The 22247-nt window shown below is 41.6% G+C and overlaps 1 protein-coding gene across 1 annotated transcript in view; it reads right to left on the bottom strand.

The window, feature by feature from the left end:
- csmd3b (CUB and Sushi multiple domains 3b) overlaps positions 1 to 22247 on the bottom strand; it is a 2154916-nt gene that overhangs the window by 133210 nt on the left and 1999459 nt on the right. The window contains exons 46-47 of the mRNA XM_073038951.1: positions 14095 to 14208; positions 11382 to 11570 (exon numbers count right to left, since the gene is read on the bottom strand). Coding sequence (XP_072895052.1) covers positions 11382 to 11570; positions 14095 to 14208 — 303 coding nt within the window. The remainder of the gene's footprint in view (positions 1 to 11381; positions 11571 to 14094; positions 14209 to 22247) is intronic.

Below are 22247 nucleotides of genomic sequence, written 5' to 3'. Positions count from 1 at the left end.
ATGCCTCTTAATATCTTGAAAAATTCATTTAAGTTAGTCCTGACGAAGGGTCTCAGCCCGAAACGTCGACAGCGCTTCTCCCTATAGATGCTGCCTGGCCTGCTGTGTTCCACCAGCATTTTGCGTGTGTTATTGTTTAAGTTATTGTGTAGTTTTCTAAATTTCAGAAATACAACTCTAATTTATCGATGTATTCACTCTACTAGACTTCCTAGTCATTTTGCGTACCTTCCATGGACCACTGAGAGAATAAGCAGTCCTTTTTTATGCTTTTCTATGTCATAGGAGGAAATTTGGCCATCAGGTCCATGCTAGCTCAAGGGCAATTTCATCCATTCTATTCACCCATTTATTTCTCTACAACATGTTCTGATGTAAAAATATAAGAGCTAGAGCAGGAATCGGCCATCTGGCCTGTCAAGCCTGTTTCTCCATTCAATAAGATCATGGCTGATCAGAGCATGGACTCAGCTCCACCTACCTACCTTTTTCCCATAATGGTGGAGCAGACTCAATTGGCTGAATGGCCTAATTTTGCTCCTGTGTCTTATGGTCTTAATTCCCCTCCAATGCAATAATCTATCTAACTGTGCTGGCTTTGGCCTATCTTGTCATGTGCCTCCAGGTACTCCGTAATCTCATCCCTAACAATCGTTTTCAAAAACTTCCCAACCACTAATGTCAGGCTAACAGGTCTGTAGTTTCCTTTCTGCTGCCTCCCACCCTTCTTAAAAAGTGGAGTAACATTCGCAATTTTTCAGTCGTCCAGTACAATGCCAGCATCTATCGATTCTTGAAAGATCATTGTTAATGCCTCTGCAATCTCTCCAGCTACTTCCTTCAGAACTGGGGGGTACATTCCATCAGGTCCAAGAGACTATCCACTCTCAGACCATTAAGCTTCCTGAGCACCTTCTCAGTCGTAATTTTCACTGCACAAACTTCACTTCACTGACACTCTTGAATGTCCAGTACACCACAGTGTCTTCCACTGTGAAGACTGATGCAAAATACACATTCAGTTCCTCTGCTATCTCTGCATCTCTCATTACAATATCTCCAGCGTCATTTTCTATTGGTCCTATATCTACCCTCAACTCTCTTTTTCCCTTTAATAAACTTAAAAAAGCTTTTGGTATCTTCTTTGATATTAGTTGCCAGCTTCTTTTCATAATTTATCTTTTCTTTCCTAATGACCTTCTTAATTTCCTTCTGCAAGTTTTTAAAAGCTTCCCAATCCTCTATATTTCCACTAGCTTTGGCCTCCTAGTAGGCCCTCTCTTTTGCTTTAACTTTGACACTGAATTCACTTGTCAGCCACAGTAGTGTCTTTCTTCCTTTTGGAAATTTCTTCTTATTTCAAATATATCTGTCTTGTACTTCCTTGGCTTGGCAGAACAACAAAGAACAAAACAGCAGCAGTGTCTCACCCTGAAACGCCAAATGCTTACTCCCATTCATAGATGCTGCCTGACCTGCTGAGCTCCTCCAGTACATTATGCATATTGCTCTAAATTTCCAGCATCTGCAATACTTCTTGTGTCTAAAACAGCAAAATAAGCCTCAGTTCTCCCTCCCGTCCAACCACCCACTCACATAGGCAGTCCTCCAAACCCAAGAGAGGCTTTCTTCAGCTTCCAGCCTCCAGTGGACTCGATCTCTCAGACACTGGCTGTTTGACTTCCCCAGTGGACTCACAGAGTTTTGCAAACTCGAGGCTCCAGCCATCGGGACTCGACTTACAGACTTCTGTTTGACCTTTGAACTTCGGTATCAATCCTGGGACTTGCCAATGACGATGGATAAGAATCCCAAACATTAGGCCTCGAATTTTCAACTTGCAAATGAGGGGCCCTAGTCATTAGACCTTGAACTCCAGTCCTATTGACCCATGGACGAAGGGGCTGCTAGCTCTCATTCCTCTTGCCCACATGGAACTCAGATCTGAGAACCCACCAACAACCTGCTGAACCCTGAGGGGGAGGCAAGCATCATCTTTTCAATGTTTTTGCTGTGCCACAACCGTCTGCAGTTTTTGCTAAATTCTACTGCATGCCATTCACAAGAACGATACCCTTATCATGAGAAGGCAGGTTATGGCAGGAAGGCAGGTTATGGCAGGAAGGCAGGTGTATAGGGTTGAGTGGGATCCGGGATCAGCCATGGTGGATTAGACTCAATGGGCTGAATCGCTTAATTCTGCTTCTATGGCTTATGGTCTTATGACCATTAAAGGCTTGCAAGAACAAAAAAATTCTTCAGTGTATTAACTCTCACTTGTAGAAGTCAGCTTGTTATAGTTAGGATGAAAGGAAAGGAAGCGATACACCGTGAACTTATGACAAAGTTAAGAATTTCATAGAAATTACTATTTATGAATTGTCTAAATAATCTTGATGAGAAATTGATTTTGAGAAAATCCTGTTATTTTTTTCTCAATGGGGGTTGTCTCAAGAGACACTGCAAGTTCCATCAAGTGCAAGACTTGTTCTCCTGTAATCTGAAATAACAAGTTTCATAACCGCTCCTATTTAATGCTTGAAGTACTCCAAAAAAGGAAATGTACAATGCAAGTTGCATTGCCAACAAGGCCAAAAATATTCACTGATGCACAGAGTCAGTCTATTTGGTTATGTATTCGACAAGCAAAATGACATTGCCTCCATGCATGTTTGTTGCAATTAGCATTTAAATTGCATTATTTTTTCTCCATCTCTCTGTGTCAAAAAGGCTTTGTTGAAAATAAGTTTTGCTCAACGCTATCTGAGATATTTTTAAAATGTCCTAGTTTATTCTACTCCTTTGGATAAAAGAACAAAGCCCCTTTAAATAATTCAGCATTCTGGAATGTTACAAATCATTCTTCAGATACATAATTAAAAAGCAATAACTTGCAAATTATCAAAGGGCCTATTACAATTGAAGGTGAAGTAGTATGAATTGGAATTTGAGGACACCACTGGATTACAACAGCTTTCTTCAGTCTGTGACCTAATGGTCAAGATCTACTTCTGAAGTGCAACTTTCAATGGTATTTTATGTCTTTTATCTTGTTCTTCAGTGATTGTGCATTAGCCAAAAGTATACTAGGGAGGGGATTGCTATCACAGGTCTCAGCCTGAAACATCGACTATTTACTCTTTTCCATAGATGCTGCCTGGCCTGCTGAGCTCCTCCAGCATTGTGTGTGTGTTAGAGTGAGATTTTAGTATTTGCTCTTGTGCTTGCATTGTAGTTAACAGGTAACAGAACAAGGAAGGAGTGGTATTGAATTATTTGTCTCTTGCGATTTTACTAGGTGAGCCCAAAAATCAAGATGAGCTCTTCTTGGCTAATGGAGATCAAGACAGAAAACCTAAGAACAGGAGTATTGTTGGAGTCAGATATGAGGGACTGCTCTATAGACATGAGGCATGGTTCAGCACCACCCCCCCCCCCCAACTCTCCAGACATCCTGCTCCAGTCTGAAGTCACAAAAAGGAAGGGTGATAAACTTCAAGATAAACTCATCATGGTGCTCAGATGTGACAGCCCTGTCCCCTTCCTGGTTTCTGGCTTTGCAATATCTGGCGATTAAGTGCCAACTGCTCTGCTGACTAGGAAGGTTCTCTGGTGTCATCTTGATTGCAGCATACATCCGTCCTCAGAGAGAAATCAGAAAAATACTTGGGGGACTGAGAGCTACGTTCAACAAACACAAAACAACATACCTGGAGCCTTCCTTATCATCTCTGGGGACTTCAGCCAGGAAAATCTGAAATATTTCTGCCTAACAATGTGCCAGCTTCAATATCAGTCAACCAAGCACACGAGCACCATCAAGAATGTCGACTGTTCCATCCCTTGCCCACACTTGGGGATATCTAACCACCTGGCTCTATTTTCTTCTTCCAGTGTACAAGCAGAGACTGAAGAGTGTGGCACGGGTGGTGAATCTCATGAAGAGTTAGCCAATGGAGGCAGCGAAACAAACACTGTGGTATAGAAGTGAAACATGACTCACCCACAGCTTTCCGAACATGGCACTCCAGTCTATCAGTGCTTCAACTCCATGGACTGAGCCTTGTTCATGGATTTGTTCGTGCATCTGAATGAATGTGCCACAATCACCAGTGACTTCATAAAAAACTGAATGGACAGTTGTGGCATCTTCAAAAAAAAACTCCACGTCTTCCCCAACCAGAAAACATAGAAAACCTACAGCACAACACAGGCCCTTTGGCCCACAAAGTTGTGCCAAACATGTCCCTACCCTAGAAATTACTATAGCTCTCTATTTTTCTAAACTCCATGTACCTATCCAGAAGTCTCTTAAAAGACCCTATCGTATCCGCCTCCACCACCTTTGCTGGCAGCCCATTCCACACACTCACCACTCTCTGAGTAAAAAACTTACCCCTGACATCTCCTCTGTACCTACTCCCCAGCACCTTAAACCTGTGTCCTCTTGTGGCAACCATTTCAGCCCTGGGAAAAAGCCTCTGACTATCCACACGATCAATGCCTCTGATCATCTTGTACACCTCTATCAGGTCACCTCTCATCCTCCGCCGCTCCAAGGAGAAAAGGCCGAGTTCACTCAACCTATTCTCATAAGGTATGCTCCCCAATCCAGGCACATCATTGTAATTCTCCTCTGCACCCTTTCTATGGCTTCCAAATCCTTCCTGTAGTGAGGCAACCAGAACTGAGCACAGTACTCCAACAAGCCCTGGCTGAATGAGAAGATTCATAATCCACTGATCTGTGATATTCATGGCAGGTGATACAAAGTCCTACAGTACCAGAGGTCCAGGTATTACCTCCAGATGGTGATCATAAACTTGAAGATACAATTGCAAACTAAAGTCCTCGACAGCGCTGGAAGGTTTGTACACTACCACATCCAACAAAGTAAAAACAGGTGGAACAGGGGCAAATTCCAGATGAGGCTGATGACTTTTCTGAATGCTTTGAAAGGAAGAACACAATAGTTGATTGTTTGTGCTAAATGCATGAAGGATTATCCACTGCTGGTGGTGCTATTTTCTTCCATTCATTTTCACTGACATCGATGAAACCAAACATGCAGGGAAAAAATGCAACAGACAACAAATGTTATCATGTGCATTTACCCTTTGAATAGAGTACACTCAGAAGATCAAAAATTTAAAAGGATCTTAGACAGGCAAAACAAACAGAAGACAGAAGCGGGGCACAGATAAGTCGATCAGGAAAATTGACTCCATCGCAGAGGAGTTAACTCAATACGAAGCACACTGTTGGGAAACAAAGCAAAACCTGACGAATACATGGACAAATTAAAGACTGGAAAGGTATGAATCGATGTTAACTCCTCACTGAGGCAGGAGCTAGTATTATAGATATAGATCAATGTTCAAAGCGCAAAGTGAATTTATTTAAAAAATGCGTATACATCACCATATTTTCTTGTGGGCACTCACAGTAAATATAAAGAAACACAACAGAATCAATGACAAAATGAACACAGCAAAGGCAGACAAATGACAAAATAATACTAATGTGCAAAATTCAACAAACTGTACAAATACCAAAAAAAAATTATGGTAATAAATAAATATTGAGAACATGAGTGTAGAGTCCCTGAAAATGTGTCTATAGGTTGAGGAATCATTGTTCAGTGTTGGAATGTTAGTACAGTATTAGGATGAATGAAGCTGAGTGAAAACATGTCCTCTGGCGATAACCACATAGAATCTCTCGTTTTCAATTTGATCTCTGTATATTTAATATCCTCAATATTTGGAACTTGGCTAGATCTGACAATTTCAAATTCATAGGGTAAGAACAATATTTTTTTCTGAAATGTAGCTCGTAATCTTTAATAAGAGCAATAATTTTGATAAAGTACCTAGTTTGTATCAAACTCGTATTGAAGCCTCGTATGCGTTTGCACAAAATCAAACACTTAGTGAATTAAATAGATATACAGGCTCAAAATAAAGCAGAGTAAGATTACCACAATCCACATTCAAGGGAAATCTTACTGAAATATGCTTCAGTTATAAATCACATGTGAACTCTGTTCTTCTAATACATTTCAAATTACAAACAAAAATGTTAATATCGAAATAGCTCATATGGTTTGTCATTCTCTTATAAATAAGCAAATGTAATAGGTTTCTATTGATATCAAACCCAAGATTATTAGAATTCTATTCTATTTCAGCTCTGCTATGTCTACATGGGTAAAAGTTTCACATTATTCCAAAAGATATAAAATACTAAATTTTCAATTATCCGTGCTTACTAAAGGCCCATTGCATAATGTAGCCTTTAGCTTAAATCACCACCTCTTTCAAACATTAGTCAGTATTTTCAATTTATTTGAATGATAGGGTCTTACAGAAATGGCTATACTGAAATTGGTGTAGGGGAAAATATATTACATGGAAAGAATTCACAATCAGCACAAGAAAAACTACTGCAGAGTACAGATATTACAAACGTGATAGAAAGAGTAGAGCATGCTGGCTGATCTTTAGAGGAGAAAGTACAGAACAACATTGCTTAGAGAGGACAACCCTGGGAGATCATCCTGTTGGACAGAAAGAACGACAACTGCTGAAGAGCAGTGGATGTGGCCATTTTACCAAACTGTCCTTGCAGCTGCCATTTTGTGAACTGTTCAATGAACTAAGTCTTGCTCTGGGATAACTTAAGCAGAGCAATTGAATGCAGACACAAGAAGTTTCAGCTAATGACCTGGTAAAAACGAGACCATTCTCGGACAAGTAACTATTTATTATGTAAAGAGGCAGATTTGCGTAGGGGCAAATTGTAATCTCATTAGGCTCGAAGTCTGGGACACCTAGTTTGAACCAATCACAGTTGAAAAGAACAAAAGGCTGAGGGTATAGGCCTCACACTGGTTGTAACCCTGGACTAGAGCCAATAAGAATGTGACCCAGGTCAGTCAGGTGACCTCGAGCCAATGAGATGGAACTGTAACACAAATGTTTAAAAGTAAGGAGCTTTGAATGCAAAGCAGCAACAACTCTCCAGAGAAAACCTTTGTGGATGTGGAGTACAGGCACGTGGAGACTGGATCAGGTGCATGAGGAACACCAAGCTATCGTAGACTCCTTTCCCATGTATTACCTTGTCTATTCTTTAACTGTTCAGGGAAGGTCAAAAAACTAAGTGGTTGTGCAGTTTGTGTAAATTCCCATGCTCTTCCAGTGAGACAATAAAAATATTTGTTGGCAAATACAAATTATCTCTCTATCTTTCCTTTCGGTTAGTCCTGACGAAGGGTCTCGGCCCGAAACGTCGACGGCACTTCTCCCTATAGATGCTGCCTGGCCTGCTGTGTTCCACCAGCATTTTGTGTATGTTGTTGTTTGAATTTCCAGCATCTGCAGATTTCCTCGTGTTCTCTCTGTCTAACTGATATTATTACTAAGGGGTAAATCCTCGTAACAGTCCAGTCAGGTTATATAGGTAGAACACAGAAACAAGATGGCTCTGTAGTATATAGACTCCTGGTTGGTCAACTGTAATTGCAGCAGCAGATGAGAAGGGTGAATGCAGACAGCTGTAAGAATGGTTGGTTAGTGTTGATGGGACAGTTTATAATTTCTCAAATTGCAATTAGATCACCCATAGATCAAAGGACTGGGCAGGGTGGAATTTGTTAAGAATGTCCATGAAATCTTTATTAATCAGTATATGGAGGGATGGAGTAGTACTGTATCTTCTCCGAGGAAACAACATAGAGCATTTGGCAAACACGAGGAAATCTGCAGATGCTGGAAATTCAAACAAGAACACACACAAAATGCTGGTGGAACACAGCAGGCCAGGCAGCATCTATAGGGAGAAGCGCTGTCGACGTTTCGGGCCGAGACCCTTCGTCAGGACTAACCGAAAGGAAAGATAAGTAGGAGATTTGAAAGTAGTGGGGGGAGGGGGAAATGCAAAATGATAGGAGAAGACCGGAGGGGGTGGGATGAAGCTAAGAGCTGGAAAGGTGATTAGTGAAAGTGATACCGAGCTGGAGAAGGGAAAGGATCATGGGACGGGAGGCCTCAGGAGAATGAAAGGAGGTGGGGGGAACACCAGAGGGAGATGGAGAACAGGCAAACGACTAAATATGTCAGGGATGGGGTAAGAAGGGGAGGAGGGGCATTAATGAAAGTTAGAGAAGTCAATGTTCATGCCATCAGGTTGGAGGCTACCCAGCTGGTATATAAGGTGTTGTTCCTCCAACCTGAGTTTGGATTAATTTTGATAGTAGAGGAGGCCATAGATAGACATACTTCTCCTATCATTTCACATCTCCCCCTCCCCCCCCACTACTTTCAAATCTCTTACTATCTTTCCTTTCGGTTAGTCCTGACGAAGGGTCTCGGCCCAAAACGTTGACAGTGCTTCTCCTATAGATGCTGCCCGGCCTGCCGTGTTCCACCAGCATTTTGAGAGCATTTGGCTATAGGAAAACACTTTGCAAACAGTGACCATATTTCTTTCAGTTTTAATATAATTTTGAAGATGATAGGACTTAAAGGATTTAAAGTGGGACAGGATAAAATATTTTTAGGCATTAGGCAGGACCTTGTAGAGGTTGTCCGGGCAAGGCTCTTAGCAGGTAAAGGAACGTCTGGCAAGTGGGCGGCTTTTCAAAGATTCAAAGTACCTTTATTATCAAAGTATGTATGCCGTAAACAACCCTGGGATTCATCTTCCCCACAACCATGTAACCCATTCAAAGAAAAACATCAAGCACACCCTATGTGCAAAAACAAATCTTGCAAACAGCAACAAAAAAAGAATGAGAACACAAAATGTAAAACGCAAAACTGAAAGAGTCCAAGCACATTCAGTTCAGTGTTCGTTATCTGAAGGCCACCTCGATTCAAAATCACCCAAAATAGCAACAAAAAAAAAGGAGTGACCAGAAACCAGGAACACACCATAATGTGAACTACACAGTCCAATCCACAAACCATGCTGATTAAACTTTGCCCAAGTGCAACGTCAAAATATCAGAGACAGCATGTTGCTGTCAGAATTCAGGCTAAGGGAGACTTGTTTGTCAAGAGATGTTGAGGCTCTGGTCAGGAGCCGTGATAGAGCAGACTTGATGGGCCTAAATATGGTACACGGAGCTTAGAAAAATAGATGGCAATGGGTAAGCCTGGGTAGTTCTAAGGTAGGGAGATGTTCGACACAGCTTTGTGGACTGAAGGGCCTGTATTGTGCTGTAGGTTTTCTATGTTCGAAATCTGCTCTTGTGTCTTATGGTCTTAGAAACTAAAACAAAAATCAGAATTTTCAGAATCTCAATCTCATCTAGCATCAAAGTCGAAAGAAGAAACCAAAAGCATCAGTGCGAGGGAGTTAACTACTCATTATAAAGTGGAATATTTCTTCCTCACTAAAATAGTGCTAACATTTGCTTCTTGGCAAATGAACAAGCGAGAAAAGGAATGGCGACTACAGCCCCGCCTTTTCCAAACAGGTGTCCAAATCACAGTGATATATGTGGAATATGTTAAAGAAAGACTTGCACTTATGCAGAAACTTTCATGAGCTCAGAATACTCTGAAACACTTTGCAATCGATGAACTGATTTTTATACAGAGCCAAAGTGCCTTTGTAAGAAGTAAATGAATGTGAAGATTTTATATCTATTATTCAGAATATTGATCCAAAGTATTTGCAAGGCACAACAGCCATTAGCATGACTAAAAGCTTATACCACTGATTCCACTGGAAATACTGGGATGGAAGCTGCTTTAAGTAATTTTATCATCAATAAACCTGTGTCCCGTAACAGTTAGTAACCTCTGGAACACCAAGGGGTCAAGGCAAAGATTATGCTTTCTCCTTCCTTTGTAAATAATTTGTATGTCACTTTGTTCTTCTATTTCTAGAAGTCTCTTTAGAAATGTGTATAAAGTTATTAGCAAGCCTTTAGGAATGCAAGTCAGTCTTCGTGTGAATCTTCCAATGGATCCGCCAACATGGCATTCAAAGAAATACAATTTATCCCAGTGGAAAATTGTTTGCTCACTCCAGTTAACGTGTATAATTAAGAAGTTCTTATCCACCACACCTTCAGTTCCACAGTACTACATTCATATGTCTGTTATAGTCAGAGGATTCTTCTCTCAACCGACTATTACAGGGCCTTCTCTGCAAGACTGGAACCCAATAAATCCAAGTTTTATTTGTTCTAGTGAACTTCTGCTTAGTTGGAAAAGCAGATTAGCAGAGTTACTTGCATACTGATTCTACCAGCACTCTTTTAGTATAATCAGTCAAATCAATATTCAAAGTCAAGGAATATTAAAATGCATGTTTATAAAGTAACTTATTGTCATGTTTCTCCTGCTGGTTCCCCAGAATGAGACTACATCTTTAAAACTAAAATCAAAATGGTAAATTATTTGCTGATTGTGTTCATTAGGGAAGAGATTTACAGTTCTGTCAAAAACACAAGAAAATCTGCAGATGCTAGAAATCCAAAGCAGCACACACAAACTGCCCTCACCCGCATCTCTTCCATTTCGTGCAAGTCTGCCCTCACCCCACCCTCCTGCCGCCTCACCAGGGACAGGGATCCTCTTGTCCTCACCTACCACCCCACTAGCCTCTGTGTCCAGCAAAAAAATTGTCTCTTTGTGTGAGGCATGCCAAATAATTCGCAAATTAACTTCCCTGAACATTTTGCAAAGTTCAGAGCTGTGTCTGAAAGCAGTAATTTTCAGTTGAAGATATGGCTGTCTTGAACTCCAGCTATCCATCAGCAAAATGATTAATTATAATAGTCCTTTCCCCTCCATAGCTGCTGTCTAATCCACTGGGTTTCTCACATTACTTAATAATTTATGGTTCCTGATTAGACTTTTTGTCCTGACTCGAAGGAAAATAATATTTAATACATCTATGCATATACTTTTAAGAAAATTAAATTAATTATTCCAGAGAGCATTTAATATTGATTAATTGGAATGCTTGTGATTCTTTACCACAAACAATATGAAATGACACGATACGGTCTAAATGTCATCAAGCAAAAACATTAATCCTCCCTTCACAAAATCATCTGTTGAACTTTTCCAATATGTTGTGTCTTAATTACCAAGGAAAAGTCACTTTGAGGGCATTTCACAATATAGATCACATTAATATTCAAGCATATTTCTATTGACTGGGAGGTTGTAGGCAGAGAGATCTTCAAAGTCAGAAAGCAGCGAAATACCTGAAGCTTAATGGTACAGAAAATCCTGATTCTGGTCACTATTTCACTACGGACACATATATTAAAGTGATACCTGATAGGTGAATAATAGGTGAAAAGCTAACAAGCAATTAAATCACGGGCAAGAATCTTAAAGATAATTTAAGTTTACCATCAAAGACCTCCAGTTCATCAAATTCTTTCTCCGTCTGGAAAAACTCAAAGAACAAGGTGATATTGTAACCCTTTTCCACGATAATGCTCCAAGCACAGGTCTGGAAGTTAGGGTAGCTGTCTGGGTAACCAGGGCTCAATATAACGCCAGTTGAATCAGTTCTCACTTCATTGACCGGACATAGCACTGAAAACAAGCCAGAATACAAAGCGATTACTTTAAATCATCATATGGACATCTTTTACCACTGCGAATGAAACAGATGAAAATCTGAAATGCATAATATATCTCAGGGATAAAAATTATTGGATCACCAGTGAACTGGCTTAGAAAGATGCCAGTAACAACAATTCTATTTATTGACCATTTCATTTATGGAAAAAAGTAGTAAGGTCATTTTCATGGGTTCAATGTCCATTCAGAAATCTCTATGTTTAGAAAATAGTCTACATTTTAATCTTTTCTTCCAAAGTGCATGACCATACATTTTATGACATTATTCCATCTGCCACTTTTTTGCCCATTCTCCTAATCTCAGTAATTCATTGTGCAGCCCCCCTGCCCCTCCACCTATCTTCATATCATCCATGATATATCTTTTAAATTAAACTGAAAACAGTTAGAGATAAAAAAAGGTCTTACAATAATTTTTAAATTCTTTAAAATTTCTTTAAAATGCATTAGTCATGCATTTCTCTAAATATAATGCTGCATTCTTCAGCACTTATTCTTGTGTTTTTGCTACTGGGAACACATCATGGAGACTGTGTACTGCTGTAATGTTTAAAAATCTGCCATTTTTTTATTTCATAGCATCAATAATGTATACTTGTGTCTAACATCAGTTTGACTCCTGCATCTTTTCATGATCAAACTAGCAATCTTTCCAAGTCATTGGTGGTTTGTACACAGTGGTCCTCAGATTTCAGTGGTCTTCAATGAGTGGGCTTTCTTGAGTACTGGTGATCATGGATTTACTGATTATGTATAAAAACTCTTTCAGTAAGATGGCAGCACAAATACATTCAGCGGCCTCTTGGGGGCCGACCAAAGGTGCTTTTTCCTTTGTTAAATGTGTTTTTATACATAGTAAGACAATTCTTGACTCCAATAGCTAGGTGTACAGCAGGTCCACCGCATCAGTGAGCTGCTTGTTGTTAGGAGTAACCGGCCGCTGGTTCAGAGATGGCGAGACGGGCTGTCGGGCCGCAGGAGAAGCTGGTTGGGTTCGGTAGGGCTGACCTGGGTGCAGACCGTGCTGCTGCCTGCTACTCGGAGGCAGCGGAGTGGGTGCCTTCGAGCTGGTGCAAAGGAGGCGTTAGTGAAACCGTGAGCGGCTATCTTGGATGATTCTTTTATGAATGCAGACCCTGTTGCACATTGACTGCCACAGGCCTGCTTACCTTGTTTGGTGGGAAGACAGGCAGTGAGGCAGCAGAGTTGCCTCGGTTATAGTGAAGACTAGGCCTCACACCTTGGGTTTGCATTGCAACATGGCATCCGGGCTCGGTTGGAGGTGGCCTCTCCCATTGGTGCTGCCCTCGAGTGTTGGATCAGTGGAATAACTGGCTGGACTGCTGGGAACCATCAATTTATGTAGTGTTGCTCAGGGTCTTGGACTAAAAATGTGTTTTCATACATGACTACGTTCTTTGTTCTCCTTTCCCATTATTTTGAATATGCATGTATGCTTTTGCACCTTGGTCCCAGAGGAATGCTATCTCGTTCAGCTGTATCCATGTACGGTTTGAATGACAATCAAACTTGATTTAATTTGATTTCATCTCTGGCTTCCAGCTGGGAACAGGTGTCAATTTTAACCGACATTTTGATAACAAACTCTGCCACCTTCATCATGGATAATGCCTAGGCAATTCTAGTCTGGTCCTGTCATCCGTTCTTCCTGATTGGTTAAACTTCAACGAATCAGGTCTCTGCTGTTCCATCTTGTTTAAAATCATATTCCGATTCTTATTTTGAGTGAGACCTTTGTCTTTGTTAAAATTTTTATTCTCTAGTTTTATTTCAATGGCTTCCTTCAACAGGCTGTCCTAATTGCCACAGACACGCCACGGTAGTTTTGTGCCATCAAAGTCAATCCTGTGGACATTGGCAATGTTCTGCCACCGCAGATTTCTCCAGGTAACCCAAATGCCTAGACCTCCCATGCTCCAATAAATGCTGCTCCGTATTCACAGGGAGTCCTGTAAATGTCAGCCGACCCATGTCCAGGTCATCTTTGACCCACATAAACTGGGATTATTGAGTATGACAGCAAAACAATGAATTTCACAATGTGTCATAAATGTACTTTGGTAATAACCTTGAACTTTGATGTGTATATTATAAAGTTAGCCTTCAATTAAGTTGTCAAATTTAGTGAGTTTTAAAGTTAATTCTTTGTAGACCTGAAGCTTTTAGCTGGAAGTTAAGTTCAATTGAAGAAAACATTTGCCATGTGCTTTTGCATGAGACCCAAGTGCTTGGTTATTTAGTACATGTTCCCACTGGTGGATCTGGAGGGCTGCTGATGAACCAGCATTCCAAACAAGTCAGTGACCAAGGCCAACAACAATGGCTCCATGGTGAAACTCTAAATTTGTTTAAACACCATTCTGAAACTTACAATCATAGTTCATTATTCACTTTAACAGGAATATGCGGATCTGCGACAGCAGGAAAAGTAAGTGCAGGGAAGTGAGGTACCGACCTTCACAAGACGGAGGAGCAGCATCCATTTGTAAACGCTCTCCCAGTTTACAGGTCAGAATCTCATTGCCAATCAGCGTGAATCCTGGCAGACAATGGAATCTTATAAGGTCTCCTGGGGGGGTAATTAGAAGAACAATTACATTTCAAATTGTAAACTCACAGCTTCGATTTCTACATGACAGAAATTTTAAATCTGACCTCAGCAAATATATTGGAAATGAAGTCTATATTGAACGTCCACGGCAATATCTATAAAAGAAGAGGCTTCCTAATAATGCCGCAGTACATAAACGCTCTCAGAGGTCATTTTGTTAGGGACCCCCTCTATCTCATAAAGTGGCCACTGAGTGTATTCTTGTGGCTTTCTCCTCTTGTAGCCCATCCACTTCCAGGATCAACATGTTGTACGTTCAGAGGTGCTCTTCTGCACACCACTGTTGAAACGTGTGGTTAGTTGAGTCACTGCTGCCTTCCTGTCAGCTCGAACTAGTCTGGTTATTCTTCCCTGACATCTCTCATTTTAAAAAAAGGCAATTTCACTCACAAAAATGCCACTCAGTGGATATTTTTTTTCTTTTTTTTTTGTACCATTCTCTGTAAAATCTAGGACTGTTGTGCGGGAAAATCGCAGGAGATCAGCGTTTCCTGATCAACGGTTTCAGCAGTTTCCATGATCACTTCAATCACATTTCTTCCTCATTCTGAGGTTTGGTCTGAATAACAACTGGTTGGAACATATCTGTAGGCTTTTATGCATTCAGTTGCTGTCTCATGATTGGTTGATTAGATATTTGCATTAACGTGCAGGTGTACCTAATAAAGCGGCCACTGAGTGTATCGAGCTCCCTTAAGAACTGCTCACACCGACAGGATACAAGTTGACATAATGAACGTCTGACGATGGATGAACTGCTTAGAGACCAAGGCCTAAAAGAGCCACCAGATAAAAGAAGCAGATGTCATGAGAGAGTGGAAGATGGAGAAGTGGAATTCAGCAAAATGGAAATGGGGTGCTGCATCATGGGATAGCTTGACAGTCCATGACACACGATTGTAGTTCTGGGATTTCTTTGAGGAGTGAGAAATCCAGAGCTGACTGTAAATTCATAGGGCACTCCAGCACAGAAACAGGTCCTTCATCCAAACTGTTATTCTACCTAGTCCCATTGACCCACACCTGGACCATTGCCCTCCACATTCTACCTCCTTATTCTACCTCAACATACTGACTGTACAGAGGGGGGAGCACGTCACAAGTGACTGATTGGTCTGATGGAGTCCAGAAGGGAATGTATGATTGTTAAGCAGAAGTAATTGGTAATGTTGGCGCCTGCTGGTGTTTGGTGGGGAGCAAACTGTTCACATGGGGGTAGAGGTGTGACTGTTGGCAAATTACTTGGAAAATTAATGGAGAAATTACTTTGGTCAGAGGGTGGTAAATCTGTGGAATTTGTTGCCACGAGCGGCTGTGGAGGCCAAGTCATTGGGTGCATTTAAGGCAGAGGTAGGTTCTTATTTAGCCAGGACATCAAAGGGTATGGGGAGAAGGCAGGGGAGTGGGGATGACTGGAAGAATTGGATCAGCCCTTGTTTGAATAGCAGAACAGACTCGATGGGCCAAATGACCTACTTCTGCTCCTCTATCTTATGGCAGTCAATCTTGTTCACAAAGCAAAATTGATGGACCAAGAAAACACTCTCCTACTCTTCCTGGTCACAGGGAACACCTTAAAAACCACTGAACTCTTATATTTAGACCATAAGACTATCAGACATCGGAGCAGAATTGGGCCATCTGGCCCATCGAGTCTGCTCCACCCTTCAATCATAGCTGATCATTTTTTTTACTATGTCTTCACCAACCCCAGTTCCCAGCCTTCTCCCCATAACCTTTGATGCCATGTCCAATCAAGAACCTATCAATCTCGGCCTCAAACACACCCAGCGCCCTGGCCTCCATAGGTGCATGTGGCAACAAATTCCACAAATTCACCACCTTTTGACTAAAGAAATTTCTCCGCATCTCTGTTTCAAAAGGGTGCCCCTCATTCCTGAGGCTATGCCTTCTTGTCCTAGACTCTTCCACCATGGGAAACATCCTTTTCACATTTATTCTGACTAGGCCTTTAAACATTCAAAAGGTTTCAATGAGATCCCCCCTCATACTTCTGAATTCCGGTGAGTACAGACCCAGATCCATCAAACGTCCCATGTATGATAACCCTTTAGTTCCTGGAATCATCTTTGTGAACATCCTCTGGACCCTCTCCAATGCCAGCACATCTTTTCTAAGTTAAGGGGCCCAAAACTGTTCGCAATATTCAAGGTGAGGCCTCACCAGTGCCTTATAAATCCTCAGCAATTCTTGCTCTTGTATTCTAGACCTCTTGAAATGAATGCTAACAAGGCATTTGCCTTCCTCACCACCGACTCAAACTGCAAGTTAAACTTCAAGTCCCTCTGTATCTCAGATTCCTGGATTTCTCCCCATTTAGTAAATAGTCCACACATTTACATCTACTACCAAAGTGCATGACAATGCATTTTCCAACAATGTATTTCATTTGTCACTTTCTTGCCCATTCTCCTACTCTAAGTCCTTCTGCATCCTACCTGTTTCCTCAACACTACTTGCCCCTCCATCAATTGTCGTATCATCTGAAAACTTGGCAACAAAGCCATCTATTCCATCATCAAAATCATTTCTATACAGCATAAAAAGAAGTGGTCCCAACACCGACCTCTATGGAACACCACTAGTCACCGGTAGCTGACCAAAAAAGGATCCTTTTACTCCCACTCACTGCCTCTTACCAATCAGCCAATGCTCTAACCGTGCCAGTAACTTTTTTGCAATACCATGGGCTCTTAACTTGGTAAGTAGCTTCATGTGTGGCACCTTGTCAAAGGTCTTCTGAAAGTCCAAATATACAACATTCAATGCATCCCCTTTATCTATCCTACTTGTAATCTCCTCAAAGAATTCCAACAGGTTAATCAGCCAGGACTTTCTCTGAAGGAAACCATGCTGACTTTGTCCTATCTTGTCCTGTGTCACCAAGTACTCCATCACCTCATCCTTAACAACTGACTCCAACATCTTCCCAACCACTGAGGTCAGGCTAACTGGTCTATAATTTCCTTTCTGCTGCCTTCCTCCTTTCTTAAAGAGTGGAGTGACATTTGCAGTTTTCCATTCCTCTGACACTCTGCCAGAGTCCAATGATTTTTGAAAGCTCATTTCTAATGCCACCACAATCTCTAACACTATGCTTTTATAACCCTAGGGTGCAGTTCCTCTGGTCTGGGTGACTTAAGTTGTTGCTTAACTTTCAGCTGCCAAGTTTCCAACTATATTTTAAACAACCAATGGTGTCAGTTCTAATTTGTTTGAAACAACTAACCAAAGTGAACTCATTGTTGGAATAAAGGCAAGAAATCATTTTATAGGGTGGCATGGTAATGTAATGATTTACAGCGCCAATGATGTAAGTTCATTTCCTGCCACGTTCTGTAAGGAGTCTGTACATGTGTACACATCATGTGAAGTTACTGACATGATGAAGGAAACCATGTAGAGATGCAGGACCTTCATTGCTGCCCTAAATGCCAGCGGTGTAATGGGCAAAATGGAGAGAGGCACATGGGTACATAATGGGCCTCAGTCTATCCCTCAGTAGTAGTTGGATTTAGATCCTAATTGTGTTAGGTGCTTGTGAACAAAATTTAGGAAGGATTGGCTCTTGGATGATATGTGTAAATATTGGACTTGGATATTATATATAATTTTGAGTGGACAATCGATGTGGACTGGGACACTTTGGTGAAGAATGGCCCTGGGGCCAGGATTGGCTAGTGGCGCGACACTGAACTGAATACCACTGGACTCCTGGTTTGAAGTTTGATGTTTGATGTGTGTTCACCCGCTTTTTGCTGTTTGTGCAATTTGTCCTTTTCTTTTTGCGTGTTTGGTGTTTGTTGTTTTCTTGAATGCATTCCACAGTGCTTCTTTCTTGGCGGCCTGCAAGAGGATGACTCTTAGAGCTGTATTCCGCTTACATACTTAGATAATGACCGCACTTTGAACTTCATAGGTTTTTATGTGTCTTTCCTCACTGTACATTTATTTTCACATTTTGGGACTTTGTGTGAAAAATGGGGTGCACTTAATAGAAAACACCTGCAGTTGTAACTGCAGCGGAGCCAGTTATTTTATCCCACCCAGGAGATGTGGACTCCATATCAAATTTGTATGTTCTCCCTGTAACTGTGTGGTTTCTTCCAAGTGCTCCGGTTTCGTCCCACATTCCAAAGCTGTACAGTACAAAGTCATAGGAAGTTGTGGACATAGTACGGTGGTGTTGGATGCAGGGTAAAACCTGAAGGCTGTCCACAGCACATATAGGACATGGAACAGTACAGCACAGGAACAAGCCCTTTGGCCCACAAGGATGTGCCAAGCCAATTAGATTAGTAATCAGATGGCTAACTAAACTAATCCGTTCTGCCTACACAATGCCTGTATCCTTACATTTCCCTCTCATTCATATACCTCTCTAAACATCGCTTCCAAGTCCCTAATATTTCTGCCTCTACCACCACCCCAGGTAGTGCATTCCAGGGACCCACCAATCTGTGTTTAATTTTTTTTTTAATGTCCCTCACATCTCATTTGCAATTACCTCCTCTCACCATAAATGCATGACTTCTGGTATTGGACATTTCAGCTCTGGGAAAAAGTCTGTCTACTCCAATGATGCCTCTCCTAATCTTACATACCTCTGTCAGATCTCCCCTTAACCTCTGCCGTTCAAGAGTAAACAGCCGAAGACTGTCCAACATCTTTACATTTGACATACCAATGTGCAACACTTCATATTTGGCCAAGTTAAGCTCTATTTGCCATTTCTCCACCCATATCTGCAAGTGATCTATATCATGCTGTATTCTTCACCAGTCTTTCTATGCTATCCACAACACCACCAATCATCGTATCATCTGTAAACTTACTCACCCACCCATCTACATTTTCACCCAGGTCACTTATATATACAACAGCAGAGTTCCCAGTAGAGATCCTTGTCAAACACCACTAATAACTGACCTCCAGCTAGAATAAGTCCCTTTAACCATCACCCTCTGTTTTCTCTGGGCAAGCCATTCTGAGTCCGAATGACCAATTCACTATGGATCCCATGTATCTTAATTTTCTGGATGAGCCTCCCAAGAAGGACCTTTGCAAACATCTTACTAAAATCCGTGCAGACAACATCCCACTTGTCACCTTAAAAAAACTCAGTCAAGTTAGTAAGACACAGCTTGCCCCACACAAAGCCATGCTGACTCCCCCTAATCAGGCCATGGTTTTCCAAATGCCTTGGGATTCTCTTTAATGCTCCTTTCAAAGACTTTTCATGGCCTCTCCCGGCTTTCGTAGTTCCCTTCTTAAGCTCTTTTCTGGCTTCTTTATAATCCTCAAGGGCCCTGTTTGATTCTAGCTTCATAAGATTTGCATGATTTTCCTTTTCCTTCTTGACTAAATTCATCATCTGTCTGGTGATCCAAGGTTCTCTTACTTTGCCACCTTCGTCCTTTTGACTGGAACATACCTGTCCTGTATTCTGTGTACTTGGTCTTTAAACACCCTTCACCCCAAAAACAGCTGTTCCCAATTAACTTTCTGCCCAATACTCTCGTAATTTGCCCTGTTCAAATTTAATACTCTTTCACAAGGTCCATATTTATCCTATCTAATAGCTACCTTAAACCTTAAGGATTTGTGGTCTGTTCTCGAATTGTTCACCCACTGAAAGTTCTGTCACCTGGACAGGCTCATTACCCAACACCAGGTCCAGTGTAGCTCCTCTCCTTGTTGGACTATCTACATATCGATTTTTTAAAAAAACCTTCCTGGATGCACCTAACAAATTCTGCCCCATCTAAACCTCATGTACTCAGAAAGTCCCAGTTTATATTAGGGATGTTGAAGTAACCCATGACAACAGCCCTCTTATTTTTACACCTTTCCTTAGTCTGTCTGCATATCTGTTCCTCAATTCCCAATGGCTGTTGGGGGAGGTCTGTGGTATAATCCCATCAGTGATCACACACCTCCTGTTTTAAGTTTTACCCAGATAGACTCAGTGGATGAACCCGCTATTATGTCTGCTCTGAGTGCAGTTGTGATATTGTTCCTGATTAGTAGTGCAACTCCTCCCCTCCTCCCACCTCTTTTACCTCCCACTCTGTCTTTTCTAAAACATCAAAACCCTGTGACATTAGCACCCATTCCTGTCTCTCTCACAACCATCTCTGTAATGGCCAAAACATCATAGTTTCATGTACTGATCCATGCTCTAAGTTCATCACCTGTACCCATAATACACCAAGTATTACCTTACTCCAATCTATTCATCCCATCATATCTATTACCTTGCTCCTGCCTGTTTTTACTGGCCCTGATATCTATGTTCCTCTTTATCCCTCCACTTTCTGAGCCGGTGCTCTGCTCCCCTGCCAGACTAGTTTAAATCCAGCCAAGTAGGACTAGCAAATCTCCTGGCTAGGATACAGGTTAGGTGCAACCCGTCACTCATGTACAGGTCACTCCGCCCCAGAAAAGGTTCCAATGATCGAACAGATTGAAACCCTGCCAGCTGTACCAGTTCCTCAACCACTCATTCATCTGTGCTATCATCCTATTCCTGCCTTGGCTAGCATGTCGCACCAGAAGTAATCCAGAGATGACCACCTTAGAAGTCCTGTTCTTCAGCCTCTTTCCTAACTCCCCATACTCACTGGGCAGGACCTGTTCCAACTTTCTACAGATGCCATTGGTGCCAATGTGTAATACAACCTCTGGCTGCTCACCTTCCCTCTTGAGAATATTCTGCACCTGCTCTGAGATATCCTGGACGCTAGCACCTGGGAGGCAACACACCATCCTAGCATCTCTTTCATATATTCAAACTATGTTGCTTGATGATGCAAATGGCACATATCGCTGGGTCTTTCAGTGTACATATGGAAAATAAAGCTAGATTTCAATATCCTGCCTCCTTGATCAAAATGATCATCAGCCACACCTCCCACTTTCAAAACAACCACCAGATGGAAACATGGTAAAATAAGATGCTATTCCAGATTTACTGCTTTCAAATTTTGACATGACTCAAGTTGGGTTAAAATCATCTTATAGGTGTTTAATTTAGAAATATGAAATTATGCCAAAAATAAATCAATGGCAGTAATAAAGTCTTATTTGAGAAATTGAGTAGGACAGAAAAATCAAAATACAAGGAATGCAATGTAAATTCTGGAATCAGAAAGAAATATATATATGTAGGTGTACAAGATGACAAAAGGCATAGATCGAGTGGATAGCCAAAGGCCTTTTTCCCAGGGTGGAAACGGATAATACCAGGGGGCATAATTTTAAGGTGATTGGAGGAAAGTATAGGGGGGATGCCAGAGCTAAGTTTTTTTTTACATAGAGTGGAGGGTGCATCAAACACACTGCCAGGGGTGATGGCAGAAGCAGATATATCAGGGGTATTTAACGACACTCTGAGAGAGGCACATGGATGACTGATAAATGACAGATGCATGAGAGAAAGGATATGTAGATCTTAGAGAGTTTAAAACATACTGTTCCAATATTCCACATTCTAGATCCCTGTTTTCAAAGGGCTCAGGATCCCGTCATCAACAACAAATCTGGATTTCAAGGAGTTCGGGACCCCTCCAAGGACAAATTCTGAAATCAATACCGAAGACCGAAGCCTCATTGCCTATCTAAAAGTGTGGAAGTTGAGGACTGACGGCTGAAGCCCTGGGTCTGCTGGTCCACTGGGGAAGCCAGAGGCCTGATGTTTGAGAGTCCGTGGGTTCACTGGAGGCTGGAGGTTGAGGGATGAGTTGCTCTGGGGTTGGAGGACTGTCAGTGTGGGTGGATCGTAGAGAGGCAAGCTGTAGAATTTGGCTGCTCTGACGAACATTGTTGCCTTGCTACGCTGGTGCTGAATGCTTGTGGGCTGCCCCCAACGTATCCTCAGGTTGGGTTGGTTTTTGACGCATTTCACTGCGTGTTTCGATGTACATGTTGCAAATAAATAAATCTGGGAATCTGAAGGTAAATGATGACAAAGGAGG

The sequence above is a fragment of the Hemitrygon akajei genome, chromosome 1 (genome assembly GCF_048418815.1).
Source record: "Hemitrygon akajei chromosome 1, sHemAka1.3, whole genome shotgun sequence".
NCBI lineage: Eukaryota > Metazoa > Chordata > Chondrichthyes > Myliobatiformes > Dasyatidae > Hemitrygon > Hemitrygon akajei.
This window is presented reverse-complemented; position numbering and strand designations above follow the sequence as displayed.